Genomic DNA, 13,237 nt, shown 5'->3' with positions numbered 1-13,237 from the left:
CCTCGCTCTGTCGCCCAGGCTGGAGTGCAGTGGCACAATCTCGGCTCACTACAAGTTCCGCCTCCTGGATTCACGCCATTCTCCTGCCTCAGCCTCCTGAGTAGCTGGGACTACAGGTGCCCGCCATCACACCCGGCTACTTTTTGTATTTTTTTTAGTAGAGACGGGGTTTCACCGCGTTAGCCAGGATGGTCTTGATCTCCTGACCTTGTGATCCACCTGCCTCGGCCTCCCAAAGTGCTGGGATTACAGGCGTGAGCCACCGTGCCCTGCCCCAAAGTGTCATACTTTTAATAAAAGTATATGGTATGGTTAAAAAAAAAAAAAGCTTCAACTACCCAGACCTCAATTTGAAGCCCAAATGTTATATTACTAATAGTGATACCCTGCACAAATTAATTCTCTGAACCTCCATTTCCTCATCTGGAAATGAGTAGTAATACCATCTACCCTGAAGAATGGGTTATTAGAAGTAATAAGAATACAGCAGCTCAATCATTCCTTTTCTCCAACCATTTCTTACAGTTACCACACTAAGCAAACAGCAAGAACTGACTCACCTCAAGCCATTACATAAAATTTATCTAATGTATTAGACAGTGAGTTACAGCATCAAATAATTGTCATTGTGATGACCCCACATAGACTGTTGTCTTAAAGTCTCTCTGCTGTATTCAGCTCTAAGAAGATGTTTCTTGATGTGCAGTTAAATTTACAATAAATAACCTGAAAATTTTCTCAGGCATGCCAAAAATCACAAGATCTATTTATATATTTTAGCAATCTAGTGAAAACGTTCTTTACTTATCAAGAACTGATGATACTTAAACTTCCTTCCAGAGGTCCCTACTCAGTTTAATTTGTGATAGCACTTGTATGTGAGACAGCAAACACTATATATTTTAAGCAAAGAAAAATACTATAGAAGACTTCATTTTTTACAGAGTTTAAAAGAAAGTTGATTCTGATGTTCAGAAATACAGTGGCTCGGGAGTGGTGGCTCATAACTGTAATTCCAGCACTTCGGGAAGCCGAGGCAGAAGGATCACTTGAGCCCAGGAGTTCAAGACCAGCCTGGGCAACATGGCAAAACCCTGTCTCTACAAAAAAGACAAAAACCACTCAGTTGTGGTGGCATGCGCCTGTAGTCCCAACTACTCAGGAGGCTGAGGAGGGAGGATCACTTGAGTCCACGAGGTGGACATTGCAGTGAGTCAAGATCATGCCACTGTGACCTTGTCTCCCAAAAAAAAAAGAAAGAAAGAAAGAAAAAGATACAGTTACTAAACAGTTTTGTTTTTGTTTTTGTTTTGAGACAGTCTTGCTCTGTCATCCAGGCTAGATTGCAGTGGTGCAATCCTGGCTCACTGCAACCTCCATCTCTTGGGTTCAAGCAATTCTCCTGCCTCAGCTCCCAAGTGGCTGGGATTACAGGCATGTGCCACCATGCCTGGCTAATTTTTGTATTTTTAGTAGAGACGAGGTTTTGCCATGTTGGCCAGGCTGGTCTCGAACTCCTGACCTCAAGTAATCTGCCTGCCTCGGCCTCCCAAAGTGCTGGGATTACAGGCATGAGCCACCACGCCCACTCCAGTTACTAAACAGTTTTATGTGTAACATCACTTAGACTCTATCCTAAGGAAATAATTGTAAATATGAGATGACATTTATCTGCTAGAATATAAATTCCATCTGGGCGCAGTGGCTCACGCCTGTAATCCCAGCAGTTTTGGGAGGCCGAGGTGGGCAGATCACGAGGTCAGGAGTTCGAGACCCGCCTGGCCAACATGGTGAAACCCCATCTCTACTAAAAATACAAAAATTAGGCTGGGCACGGTGGCTCACACCTGTAATCCCAGCACTTTGGGAGGCAAGGTAGGTGGATCACCTGAGGTCCAGGAGTTCGAGACCAGCCTGACTAACAAGGTGAAACCCCATTTCTACTAAAAATACGAAAATTAGCTGGGCATGGTGGCAGGTGCCTGTAGTCCCAGCTACTCGGGAGGCTGAGACAGGAGAATTGCTTGAACCCGGGAGGCGGAGGTTGCAATGAGCCGAGATCATGCCACTGCACTCCAGCCCGGGCGACAAAGCAAGACTGTCTCCAAAAAAAAAGAAAGAATGTAAGCTCCATGAGAGCAGAGATTTTTCTCTATTTATTCATTATCATATCCTCAGTGCCTAGAACAATGACAATCACTTATTTACTGAATGAAAATAAAAAGATCCACAGTGTTACAACAGTAAAAAACAGAAAACACTTATGATACATTATGCATTCATTATAATGATGATGAAAATTTATGATTACATAAAAGTGCTTACACTCATTTATTTAAAAAACATTAACTTAGTGGCCAGGAGCAGCTTATGCCTGTAATCCTAGCACTTTGGGAGGTCGAGGCGGGCAGATCACTTGAGGCCAAGAGTTCAAGACCAGCATGGCCAATATGGTGAAACCCCATCTCCACAAAAAAATACAAAAATTAGTCAGGCATGGTGTTGCGCACCTGTAATCCCAGCTACTCGGGTGGCAAGATTCTATCTCAAAAAAAATGACTAAGTCACTAACTTAGGCATTAAGAAGACTGGGTTCTAATGCCAGCTCTGTCACTAATTTGACCTGTACCTCAGGGTAAAGGACAACCTATTTGGGCTCCAGCACCCTCGTATGTATTATTTCCTCCCCATTTCCTGGCCTTGGCTGGTCTTAATGAGACTGGCTTTGGGTAGACATTACAGTGAGTACATGCCTGAGTTACCTCAGAAAGCAAAGACTAACACAAACAGCAGAGAAAAAGGGGATGCGACCTGGAGCAGATCAAATGCTGCATCCCACTGGACTAGGAGATCCTCAGTGACATGCTCTTCAAGCCACACTGATTCAGAAGCATCCATTTTTAACTCTAGGACCTCAAAGCATCCTTGAACCACTTTACAATAAACAGCATGTAATTTAGGTCATCTGAGTCAAGAGAACAATGCCATCCAGGGTATACCAAAATATCAAGCCCTACTGTCAAAAGGACCAGAAAATAAAGTACAGGTGGAGAGGAAGTGATTTCACCTGCTGGAAATAGAAAAAGTAGATCTGTGTGTCAGCCAACAACTATCACACAATGGAACAGGATGCTTACCTCTCTGCTGGAGGAAAAGAAGCTATTCTCAAGTCCTTAGACTAAAAACTATTATAATCTTACTATATCTATTTTATGTCATCTGAGAGCAATCCATGAGGACAATGCTTCCTCTTTCAGAGAATCTTCCAACTGAAAATCTCAAAGAATTCCCAAGCACCACTTGCCCTTCAACACCTACCTACACCTCACTTCTCTGCCACACACTCACAAACTTTATTAGCATCCACAATTAAAGAACCACAAGGCCAAGCGCGGTAGCTCATGTCTGTAATCGCAGCACTCGGGGAGGCCAAGGTAGAAGGATCACTTGAGCCCAGAGGGTTGAGACCAGCCTGGGCAACATAGTGAGACCTTGTCTGTACCAAAAAAAAAAATTCTTGGCCAGGTACAGTGGCTCACACCTGCAATCCCAGCACTTTCAGAGCCCAAGGCAGGCAGATCACAAGGTCAAGAGATCAAGACCATTCTGGCCAACATGGTGAAACCCCTTCTCTACTAAAAATACAAAAATTAGCTGGGCATGGTGGCATACACCTGTTGTCCCAGCTACTCAGGAGGCTGAGGGAGGAAAATCACTTGAACCCTGGAGGCGGAGACTACAGTGAGCCAAGATCGTGCCGCTGTACTCCAGAGCCTGGAGACAGAGCAAGACTCCGTCTCAAAAAAAAAAAAAAAAAAAAAAAACTTTTTTTTTAATTAGCTGGGTGTGGTGGCACATGCCTGTGTCCCAGAGGCTGAGGTAGGAGGGTTGTTTAAGCCTGGGAAGTCAAGGCTGCAGTGAGCTATGACTGTCCCACTGCATTCCAGCCTGGGCAACAGGGTGAGACCCTGTCTTAAAACAAATAAATAAAAAACAAAATAAAATAAAACTCTGCTCTGCCACTTCCTAGCTGAGTTACTTTGGGAAAGTTATTGAATCTCTCCGTGCCTCCATTTTCTCACAATTATAAAACGGGGATAATACCTGTTACATAGGATTGTGATAAAGATTAAATTCATCTAGAATGCCTGGGTAAATACTTAGCATAAAATAGATTTCCAAAAATGTAAGGCCAATTTCTACCGAGGCCTATTCCTTACAAAGAAAACTGAAGACACATAGGAATTCTCATTCCTTGTAGTGATCTAAATTACCAAACCATGCAACATCTTAATATAAAAGAGAAATCTCAAGGAAGGAAATGAAGTTACTGCCTCATGGTTTTACTGAGAAGCAGTTTTTAAATTGCAGGTTCACAGAGGGATTTGGGGGACCCATTAATCCCCTGAAATTATACCTGATTTTGAGGCAGCGTGCTACTTCTATAAATGTCTTCACTGAATTTCCACTAGCTCCAACCCTATTTCTCTATTCTCCTTTACAGCAAATATCCTTAAAAAGGTGCTATACTCACTCTCTCAAATTCTCCTTTCATTCTCTCTTAAACCCACTCCAATAAGAATGATGAACCAAACCCTGCACTGAAACTAATCTTGCCAAGATCATCTGTCCACATTGCTAAATCCAATGATCAGTTCTCAGTCCTAAGCTGATTTTTAGCAGATTTTTGACACACTTCATCTACCCCTCCTGCTTGAATACGTTTTTCTCATCTGGCTTCCAGGATGCCATATAATTGGTTTTCCTCCTTTTTTGCTGATCTCTTACCAGCTTTTGTTGCTGACTGTTGTCTCAGACTTTCCAACGTCCCTGGACTTTGTCCTTGAACCTTTTCTCTTCTCTTCCCTATACTCCACTGGTAATCTCTTCTGGTTTCCCAGCTTTACTTACACTTGCCACACACTCACAACTAGGTATCTCCAACCCAGGTTTCTCACATGAATTCCAGACTCTTACACCATCTTAAAACTGTCTACTTGGCATCTCCACTTGAGTATCTAATACTACGTTAACCTCGGTGTGTCCAAACTAAGCTCAAGAAGCCAGGTGCGGTGGCTCACGCCTGTAATCCCAGCACTTTGGGAGGCCGAGGTGGGCAGATCACTTGAGGTCAGGAATTCGAGACCAGCCTGGCCAAAATGGTGAAACCCTGTCTCCACTAAAAACACAAAAATTAGCTGGATGTGGTGGCAGGCACCTGTAGTCTCAGCTACTCAGGAGGCCGAGGCAGGAGAATCACTTGAACCCGGGAGGTGGAGGGTGAAGTGAGCCAAGATTGCGCCACTACACTCTAGCCTGGGAGACACAGTGAGACTCCATCTTAAAAAACAAACAAACAAATAACCTGCTCTAAACACAGCCTTCCCATGTCAGCTCCTGACAACCCCATCCTTTGAGCTGCACAGTCCCAAACCTTGGAATCATCCTTGACTCCTTTCTTTCAACCCCTACCCTACAGTGAAATTCATCAGAGACCAGGAATGGTGGCTCATGTCTATAATTCCAACACTTGGGGAGGGCGAGACAAGAGGATCATGTGAGCCCAGGAGTTCAAGACCAGCCTGGGCAACATAGTGAGACCCCATTTCTACAGAAAGTTTCTAAAATTAGCTGAGCATGGTGGCACATGCCTATATTCCCATCTACTTGGGAGGCTGAGGTAGAAGGATCACCTGAGCCAGGGAGGTCAAGGCTGCAGTGAGCCATGCTCACACCACTGCACTGCAGCCTGGGCAACAGAGTGAGATTCTGACTAAAAAAATTAAAAAACTCATCAGAAAATACTGTCACTCTATCTTCAAAATACATCCAGAAGTCATATACTTCTCACAAGTCTACTAGCAAATGGATGTAAGCACCATCATTTCTCACATGAATTATTATCATAATAGCCTCCCACCTATCTCATTATTTCTAGCCTGTTGTCCCAGTCTACTGTCCACAAAGGAGTCTTCTGTCCTTTTAAAATGCAAATAATGCACTATGGGAGGCCGAAGTGGGAGGACTGTTTGAACTCAGGAGTTTGAGACCAGCATGGGCAACCTAAGGAGAGCTGTCTCTACTAAACAGAAATTAAATTTTTTAAAAAAAGAAAGAAGAGAAAATGCAAATCACATCATGTCACTTCTTTGCTCAAAACCATCCAGTGCCTTCCCCATTTCAATTTAAGCCAAAGTCCTTAAAAGGGCCCCAAGAAGCACCTTTACTTTCCCCCACCCCCTTACCGGTGAATATCTACCTCAGAAATCAAAACAGACATCGTAGACTGAATGGGTGGTCCCCAGAAAGATATGTCCAAGTCCTAACCCCCAGTTCCTGGGGACTGCCACCAAAGATTGCCAGCAGCCACCAGAAGCAAGGAGGAAGTATGGAATGGGCCGTCCCTAAGAGCCCCCAGAAGGAACTAACCCTGCCAACCAACACCTTGATTTCAGACTTCTGGCCTCCACAACCGTGGCACAATAAATGTCTGTTGTGTTAAGCCACCAAGCATGTGCTTGTAATGGCAGCCCCAGGAAACTGACACACCACTCCACCCCCTGCTCATTCTGCTCCCACCACACTGTCTTCCTTGTGCCCACTTTAGGACCTTTCCACTGACTATTCTCCTCTGTCTGGGAAGCTCATGCTGCAGAACTCCACATAGCTAACTCCCACACATTTTAGCTTTTTGCTCAAACATCATCCTATGAGGCCTATCCTGACTCCCCTATTTAAATTGCAACAACCACCATCTTTCCACTTCTTTCAAACTCCCTTACAGTATCTATTTTTTTCCATAGCATCTATCATACTCTAATTTACTACATAACATTCTTGTTTATTACCCATTGGATTCCATAGAATATAAGCTCCACAGAGGCAGGGTTTTTAGGTTTGCTTGGAGTTTTTTTTCTCTTTTGTTCACTGGTGTATCCTAAACATCTATAGACTATGACTGGCAGATAGTAGCTATTCAATAAATACATGCTGAATAAATCTGTTGAACGAACATGTATATGTATATGTCTTTTTCTGGAAACAGAATCCACAGTTTTATCAGATTAATAAAGTGATCTGTTACCCAAAAAAGGTTTCCAAATCTTTGTTCTCAAGCTTTAAGTGGTTAAGGAAAAGGGAATTCTATCCTAAAAGACCCCAACTCTAAAAAAAAGCAAACAAAACCCCAAAAACACTCATACTATGACTTCATATCTTACAAATGGCAGACACAAGTTTAAATTTCATACTCCCAAAACCAAATTTTGCTAAAGAAAAAAAGACAGTCCACTACAATTTAATGGCTTGACAAGTACCTTCACCCACTTTTCACAGAACCTTGTACACTAAAAGGTGTACCCAGGATGAGCTTATGTCTCTACTGCTTAAGCAACAAAGAGTGGCCAGCAGTGTGAAGCATTCACATAAGCCAGTCAAAGTTCCACACAGCTCAAGAACAAGATCCAACGCTCCACCTAGGTAAAATCCTATCCAAAGTAGGGGAGTAGAACCAAAGTAAATCATAAACTGTCTAGCATCTATCCTTACTATGGAATAAAGAGATGTTTACTCAAAATACAACATTGTTTTTAAGACCTGGAGAAACCATAGAAGAGAAGTCATTTACACGCCCCTTCAGTATGAACCATAAAGCGTAACAATGAAAGGCAGTCAAGCATAGGAAAACCTGTTAATGGATTTTGATAATAGCAGAAAGGCACCCACTACATTCCTTATTATTGCTGCAACATATTTCACAGTTACTACTAAACAGGTCTAGGCTGATACAATCACACCAAACACCAGAATTCAGCATATTACTTATCCAAGCATACATTCTTCAGACGTATCTTTTATATTAAATCAATGACCATTACAGAGGAAAATACGCACATCTGCTGTTCTATCTTTCTTGTTCCATCGGCAAGTGGATTCACAATGCAACCAAGTCCTAGTCCTTACCTTTCCTGGTTCCATTCTCCAACAAAGGAATTTCAAGGATACAGAATCTATGACATACTTTGAAGAAAAAGGCATTTTAAACTCCAATTAACTCATAATTTGCCTTGAGCTGCTTTTTTTTGAGACAAAGTCTCGCTCTTGTCCCCCAGGCTGGAGTGCGATGGCGCAATCTTGGCTCACCGAAACCGCTGCCTCCCGGGTTCAAGCAATTCTCCTGCCTCAGCCTCCTGAGTAGCTGAGACTACAGGTGCCAACCACCACGCCCAGCTAATTTTTGTATTTTTAGTAGAGACAGGGTTTCACCATGTTGGCCAAGCTGGTCTCGAATTCCTGACCTCAAGTGATCTGCCCACCTCGGCCTCCCAAAGTGCTGGGATTACAAGTGTGAGCCACCGCGCTCGGCCTGCCTTGAGCTGTTTTTTTTAAATACTGGTAAGACTTTCACATCTCAGAACACATCATTTTATCAAATCCCAAACCCAACCACTCTTCATCACCTCCACGACTACCACGCTAACCCAGGCCCACAGCATGTCCCCTGCAGAGTCTGGCCACACTCCTCATCAGTCTGCCTGCTTCCACTCTGACTGGCAGCAGTCTAACTTTCTTTTTTTTCAACTTGAGAGCAGTTACTGTTTATTTAAACTGATCAGACTAGAAAAATAATTGTGGTAAACACCTCGGTTCATTCTTCTAAGAAGCCTGTGGATCTGGTCCTCCCTGTTGCCAGCACCTCCACCTTCTACAAAATGGGTGGTTTTTCTTCATTCTACCTTGTGGAGAAAATAATTTGAAGGGCCACAGGAAGTTATTTGCTTCTTTAAAGCGTTTTCCAACAGTATAGATGTCATGAATCAGATCCTCCATGCAGATGATGCCATATTTACCAAGAGACAGAGCAATCAAAACGTTATCTGTCAAAGCAGTTTGCTTATTCATCTTGCCATAACCACGCTTGTAGATTAGTTCATTTACTGACTTCAGATTTGGGTTCTCCCATGTAATATATGGCTCTACAATCCTCAGCATGTTAACTGAAGCCTTGTTGAGCTTCACAAAGGTTCCATTGAAGATTTGACAAAGGCGAAGAAGCTGCAACACCTTTCGGACCTCTGGGCTCACACCATTGATACCTCTGGTCCTGATGACAAAGGCCAATTTGGGTTCTGCAGGTACATAGAAGTTGCCAGCTTTTCTTGCCATCCTTGCCATTCGAATTTCAGTTCTGTGCATCTGCCTATATTCCTTGTGATAGTGCTTTGCTTTTTTATAAATAAGCTTCCTCTTTGCCTTTCAAAGGATGTTTTGGGCAAACTTCTTTCTGAGGCGCTTGATCTTCAGCTCTGTGAAATTCCTTTGCTTTTTCTTAAGGGTTTCTGGCACAGCAGGAACCTTCTTCTTCTCTTCAACACCCTCCACGGTTCCAGCGGGTAAAGAGCGCAGTCTAACTTTCACACAGCAGCCATAGTGATCTTTATAAGACAGAGATCAGATTCTGTCACACACACCTGATGAAAACCTTCCAGTGGCATTATACTTGGAATGAAAGCCAGAGGTCTTAGCATGGTCCACAGGGAACTTTATAACCTGGCTCCTGCCCCTCTTTCCTAGTATCACCTCCTACTGTTCTCCCAGAGTCTTTCCACTGTTCCTTGACCAAACCAACAGGCTTCCACCTCGGGACTTTTGCACCTGATGTTCCCTCTGCCTGGAAAGCTCTATTCCTATACCTCTGCATGGCTCCTTAGCCTGTTCAAGGCCTTGTCCAAATGTCACCTCTTCAGAGAAGCCATCCCTAAATAACCTACTTAAAATGGTACCATCCGTACACCCTGTCAGTGTCTCTCTCTTTGTCTGAGTATCATGGTTGCCTCATTTTATAATTTGTTTAATCTGAGTCAGAACTGAAGCACTTATTTCCCTGTAAAATGAAATCTGGGCAGAACAAATGCTATTTTATAGGCCACTCATTTTGAAGTTAAACACAATATATAAACAAACATACACACCTTTAAAAAAAACCGTGCTTTGGCCAGGCACAGTGGCTCACACCTGTAATCCCAGCACTTTGGGAGGCCAAGGCAGGTGGATCACCTGAGGTCATGAGTTCCAGACCATCCTGGCCAACATGGTGAAACCTCGTCTCTACTAAAATTACAAAGATTAGCCAGGCGTGGTGGTGGGTGCCTGTAATCCCAGCTACTTGGGAGGCTGAGGCAGGAGAATGGCTTGAATACTGGAAGCAAAGGTTGCAGTGAGCCGAGATCATGCCACTGCACTCCAGCAAGGGCAACAGAGGAAGACTCTGCCTCAAAAAAAAAAAAAAAAAAAAAAAAATTTGTGCTTTGGTGTATGGTTTTCCTTTATCGTTCTTAATTTAATATTACCAGCCTGGGCAACACGGCAAAACCCCGTCTCTACAAAAAATAAAAAAATTAGCCAGGCATAGTGGTGCACACCGTAGTCCCAGCTACTTGGGAGGCTGGGGTGGGAGGACGGCTTGAGCCTGGGAGGTCAAAGCTGCACTGAGCCATGATGGTGCCACTGCACTCCAGCCTGGGTGACAGAGTAAGACCCTGTCTCAAAAAAATAAAAGCATTAAAAAGGAGTGCTGTATGTACAAGAAGTTTATGGTTGTAGTACTAGATAGAGTACAAAAAAGAATAATGGAAATAAGCCAAGTGCCCAATAATAGGAAAATACTTAAAGAATATATATGTGAAAAAAACATAATACAACCATGTTATGTTAATATGTTATAATAACATCATAATGTTATAACAATGTAGTAATTTTTAATATATGTTAATAATGACTACATAGAAGCAGAAAGGTGTTTATCAAGGAGTTTTTTGTTGTTGTTGTTGTTGTTGTTGTTGTTTGAGACAGAGTCTTCCTCTTGTTGCCCAGGCTGGAGCTCAGTGGCGCGATCTCGGCTCACTGCAACCACCACCTCCCAGGTTCAAGCGATTCTCCTGCCTTAGCCTCCTGAGTAGCTGGGATTACAGATGTGTGCCACCACACCCAGCTAATTTCTGTATTTTTAGTAGAGACGGGATTTCACCATGTTGGCCAGGCTGGTCTTGAACTCCTGACCTCATTATCTGCCTGCCTCCGCCTCCCAAAGTGCTGGGATTACAGGTGTGAGCCACTGCGCCCAGCCAGTGTTGTTTTTTTTTTTTTTAAGAAGCTGTAATGATAGTAACAAAGAAGTCCAACTTTTATATTGCACAAATATTTACTAACCATGTAGCACGTATGTGCCTGACCAGCCCTGACAGATGAGGATTCAACAGCAAACAAGACTCGTCCCTGTGCTTTCAGAGCGCACAGGGTAGCAAAGCCGCTGACAAGTACAGGTGGAATTACAATAAGGCATAATAAGAGATGGCTCGGGGGAGTACAGGGGCCAGGCAGAGCACCCTGGGCACAGCCCTGAGGCTTTCCAAATGAAATGATCCCGAAACTCAGACCTGAAGCATAAACAGGAGCTAAGAAGCAAAGGAGGGGGAGATAAACAGGTATGAATCAGTAGGTACTCGGGGTGAGAGGCAAGAGAAGACATGAAACAGAATATGTGAACTATTATTTTTTAAAAAACTAAAATAACTTCTATATTTGATGGCAGAATTTTTGGTAAAATTTGTCTTGTATAAAATATGATACTAGGCTGGGCACAGTGGCTCACACCTGTAATCCCAGCATTTGGGGAAGCCGATGGAGTTCGAGACCAGCCTGGGCAATATAGCAAGACCTCCTCTCTACCAAAAAAAAAAAAAAATATATATATATATATGATACTAAATGAAAGCCAAATACTTTACCAACCACTCTGGCTTCTCAAAGCTTATCTGTCCTGTGGCTACTACCTCTCTTTCCTTCAGCCTAACCTACTATCTGACCAAACACAAGCAGTGGCAGGAAGCAATTTTAACACATCACACAGATGCACACATAACTCTTTATCAGGACTGACCAACACACTTCCCATCCCCACATTACAAATTTGGGGCCAAAATTACTCAGACAGATGTGTACTCTCCAGTCTCTGGCTGACGTGCTACCTTATTACCTCGCCCCAATTCCCTTCAGGTGCCAACAGACACTCCGTGCCTAGCATTCCAAGCCTGTCTTCTTTGGTCTACCTAACTTATCTGGTACTATTCCTCCCCACAAATTCTGTACTTCAACCAGGTTATCTTTACTGAACACTGCGCATACCATATGCATTCCTGCCTCAGGCCGACCCCTGCCTGGACTGTCCTAACCTGCTCTCCCAGTCTGCTATTCAAACAGCACCCATTCTTCAATGGACCACTCAGCTTTTCAATGGATCTTTGGTCAACTTATTTAATCCACACCAATCTCTAACCTGAAACTGAACTAAATTTTTTATGCTAAACAGTAAGTACTTGGTTAAATTCCACTTTTGTTCTAGAAATCTCTAAATTTTGTATTCTTGCAAGGCTTCCCTCCTAAATTCTGAGGCCAAAGACAGTAACTTTTATTTCTTTTGTAACCCACTAACAGCAACATTAAACTTGGAAAACACACCTCCCACACCTGTTGGCTAGCTGACAGATCCTGGGTGGAAAGATGAGCCAGAGAGCATTCAGTGCCGGTTGCTTTTCTCTGAAACTGTAGGTTCAAGCACCAAGATTAGGACTAGACTTATGTGCTCCTTTGAGACAGGAAATGGCATATGTACTGATAATGCGAGATAGTTAAAGGACACCCCCCGCAAAAAAAAATTAAACATGAGGAAAAACATGTGTTCCTAATGTGGGCAAACCCCACCATATTACAAGTCTCCCCAGTACCTTCTATACTATGTAGCTAATAATACAAATAAATAATTAATCTATTTGATAAATGAATAGATTTAATACCACTAAGAGAAATATGAAGGTAATAGGTATAACCAACAGCCTAGAGTTTAATAAAGCTCCAAGGTAATCCCTGTGTCAGTTTAAAAGATGCTAATAAATTATTTTTACAGTTTTTCAAATCCTTCATATAGAAATAAACTAAGCCATTTTCTAGGAAGAAAAAAGGTCAGGCTTTACTTACAGAGTCTTGCTCTGTTATCCAGGCTGCAGTGTAGTAGCACAATATCGGATCACTGCAATCTCCACCTCCCAGGTTCAAACAATTCTTGTACCTCGGCCTCCCGAGTAGCTGGGATTATAGGCATGTGCCACCATGCCCAGATAATTTTTTTGTATTTTTAGTAGAGATGGGTTTTGGCCATGTTGGCCAGGCTGGTCTCAAACTA

General features: G+C 42.9%; 2 protein-coding genes across 7 annotated transcripts in view; both read right to left on the bottom strand.

The window, feature by feature from the left end:
• Positions 1–13,237, bottom strand: part of RERE (arginine-glutamic acid dipeptide repeats) — a 466,306-nt gene that overhangs the window by 426,143 nt on the left and 26,926 nt on the right. The window lies entirely within an intron of this gene.
• LOC129008562 (large ribosomal subunit protein uL30-like) lies at positions 2,568–9,963 on the bottom strand. The gene has a single exon (XM_054440954.2). The coding sequence runs from the start codon at positions 9,193–9,195 to the stop codon at positions 8,656–8,658; it is 540 nt and encodes a 179-aa protein (XP_054296929.1). The 5' UTR covers positions 9,196–9,963; the 3' UTR covers positions 2,568–8,655.

This window comes from Pongo pygmaeus, chromosome 1, assembly GCF_028885625.2.
Source record: "Pongo pygmaeus isolate AG05252 chromosome 1, NHGRI_mPonPyg2-v2.0_pri, whole genome shotgun sequence".
In the NCBI taxonomy this organism is placed as follows: domain Eukaryota; kingdom Metazoa; phylum Chordata; class Mammalia; order Primates; family Hominidae; genus Pongo; species Pongo pygmaeus.
Note: the sequence above shows the minus strand (reverse complement) of the source record. Positions and strands in the feature narration are given on the sequence as shown.

Coding starts and splice junctions, on each gene's coding strand:
- LOC129008562 (XM_054440954.2), bottom strand. CDS start 9,195: ATGCACAGAACTGAAATTCGAATGGCAAGGATGGCAAGAAAAGCTGGC.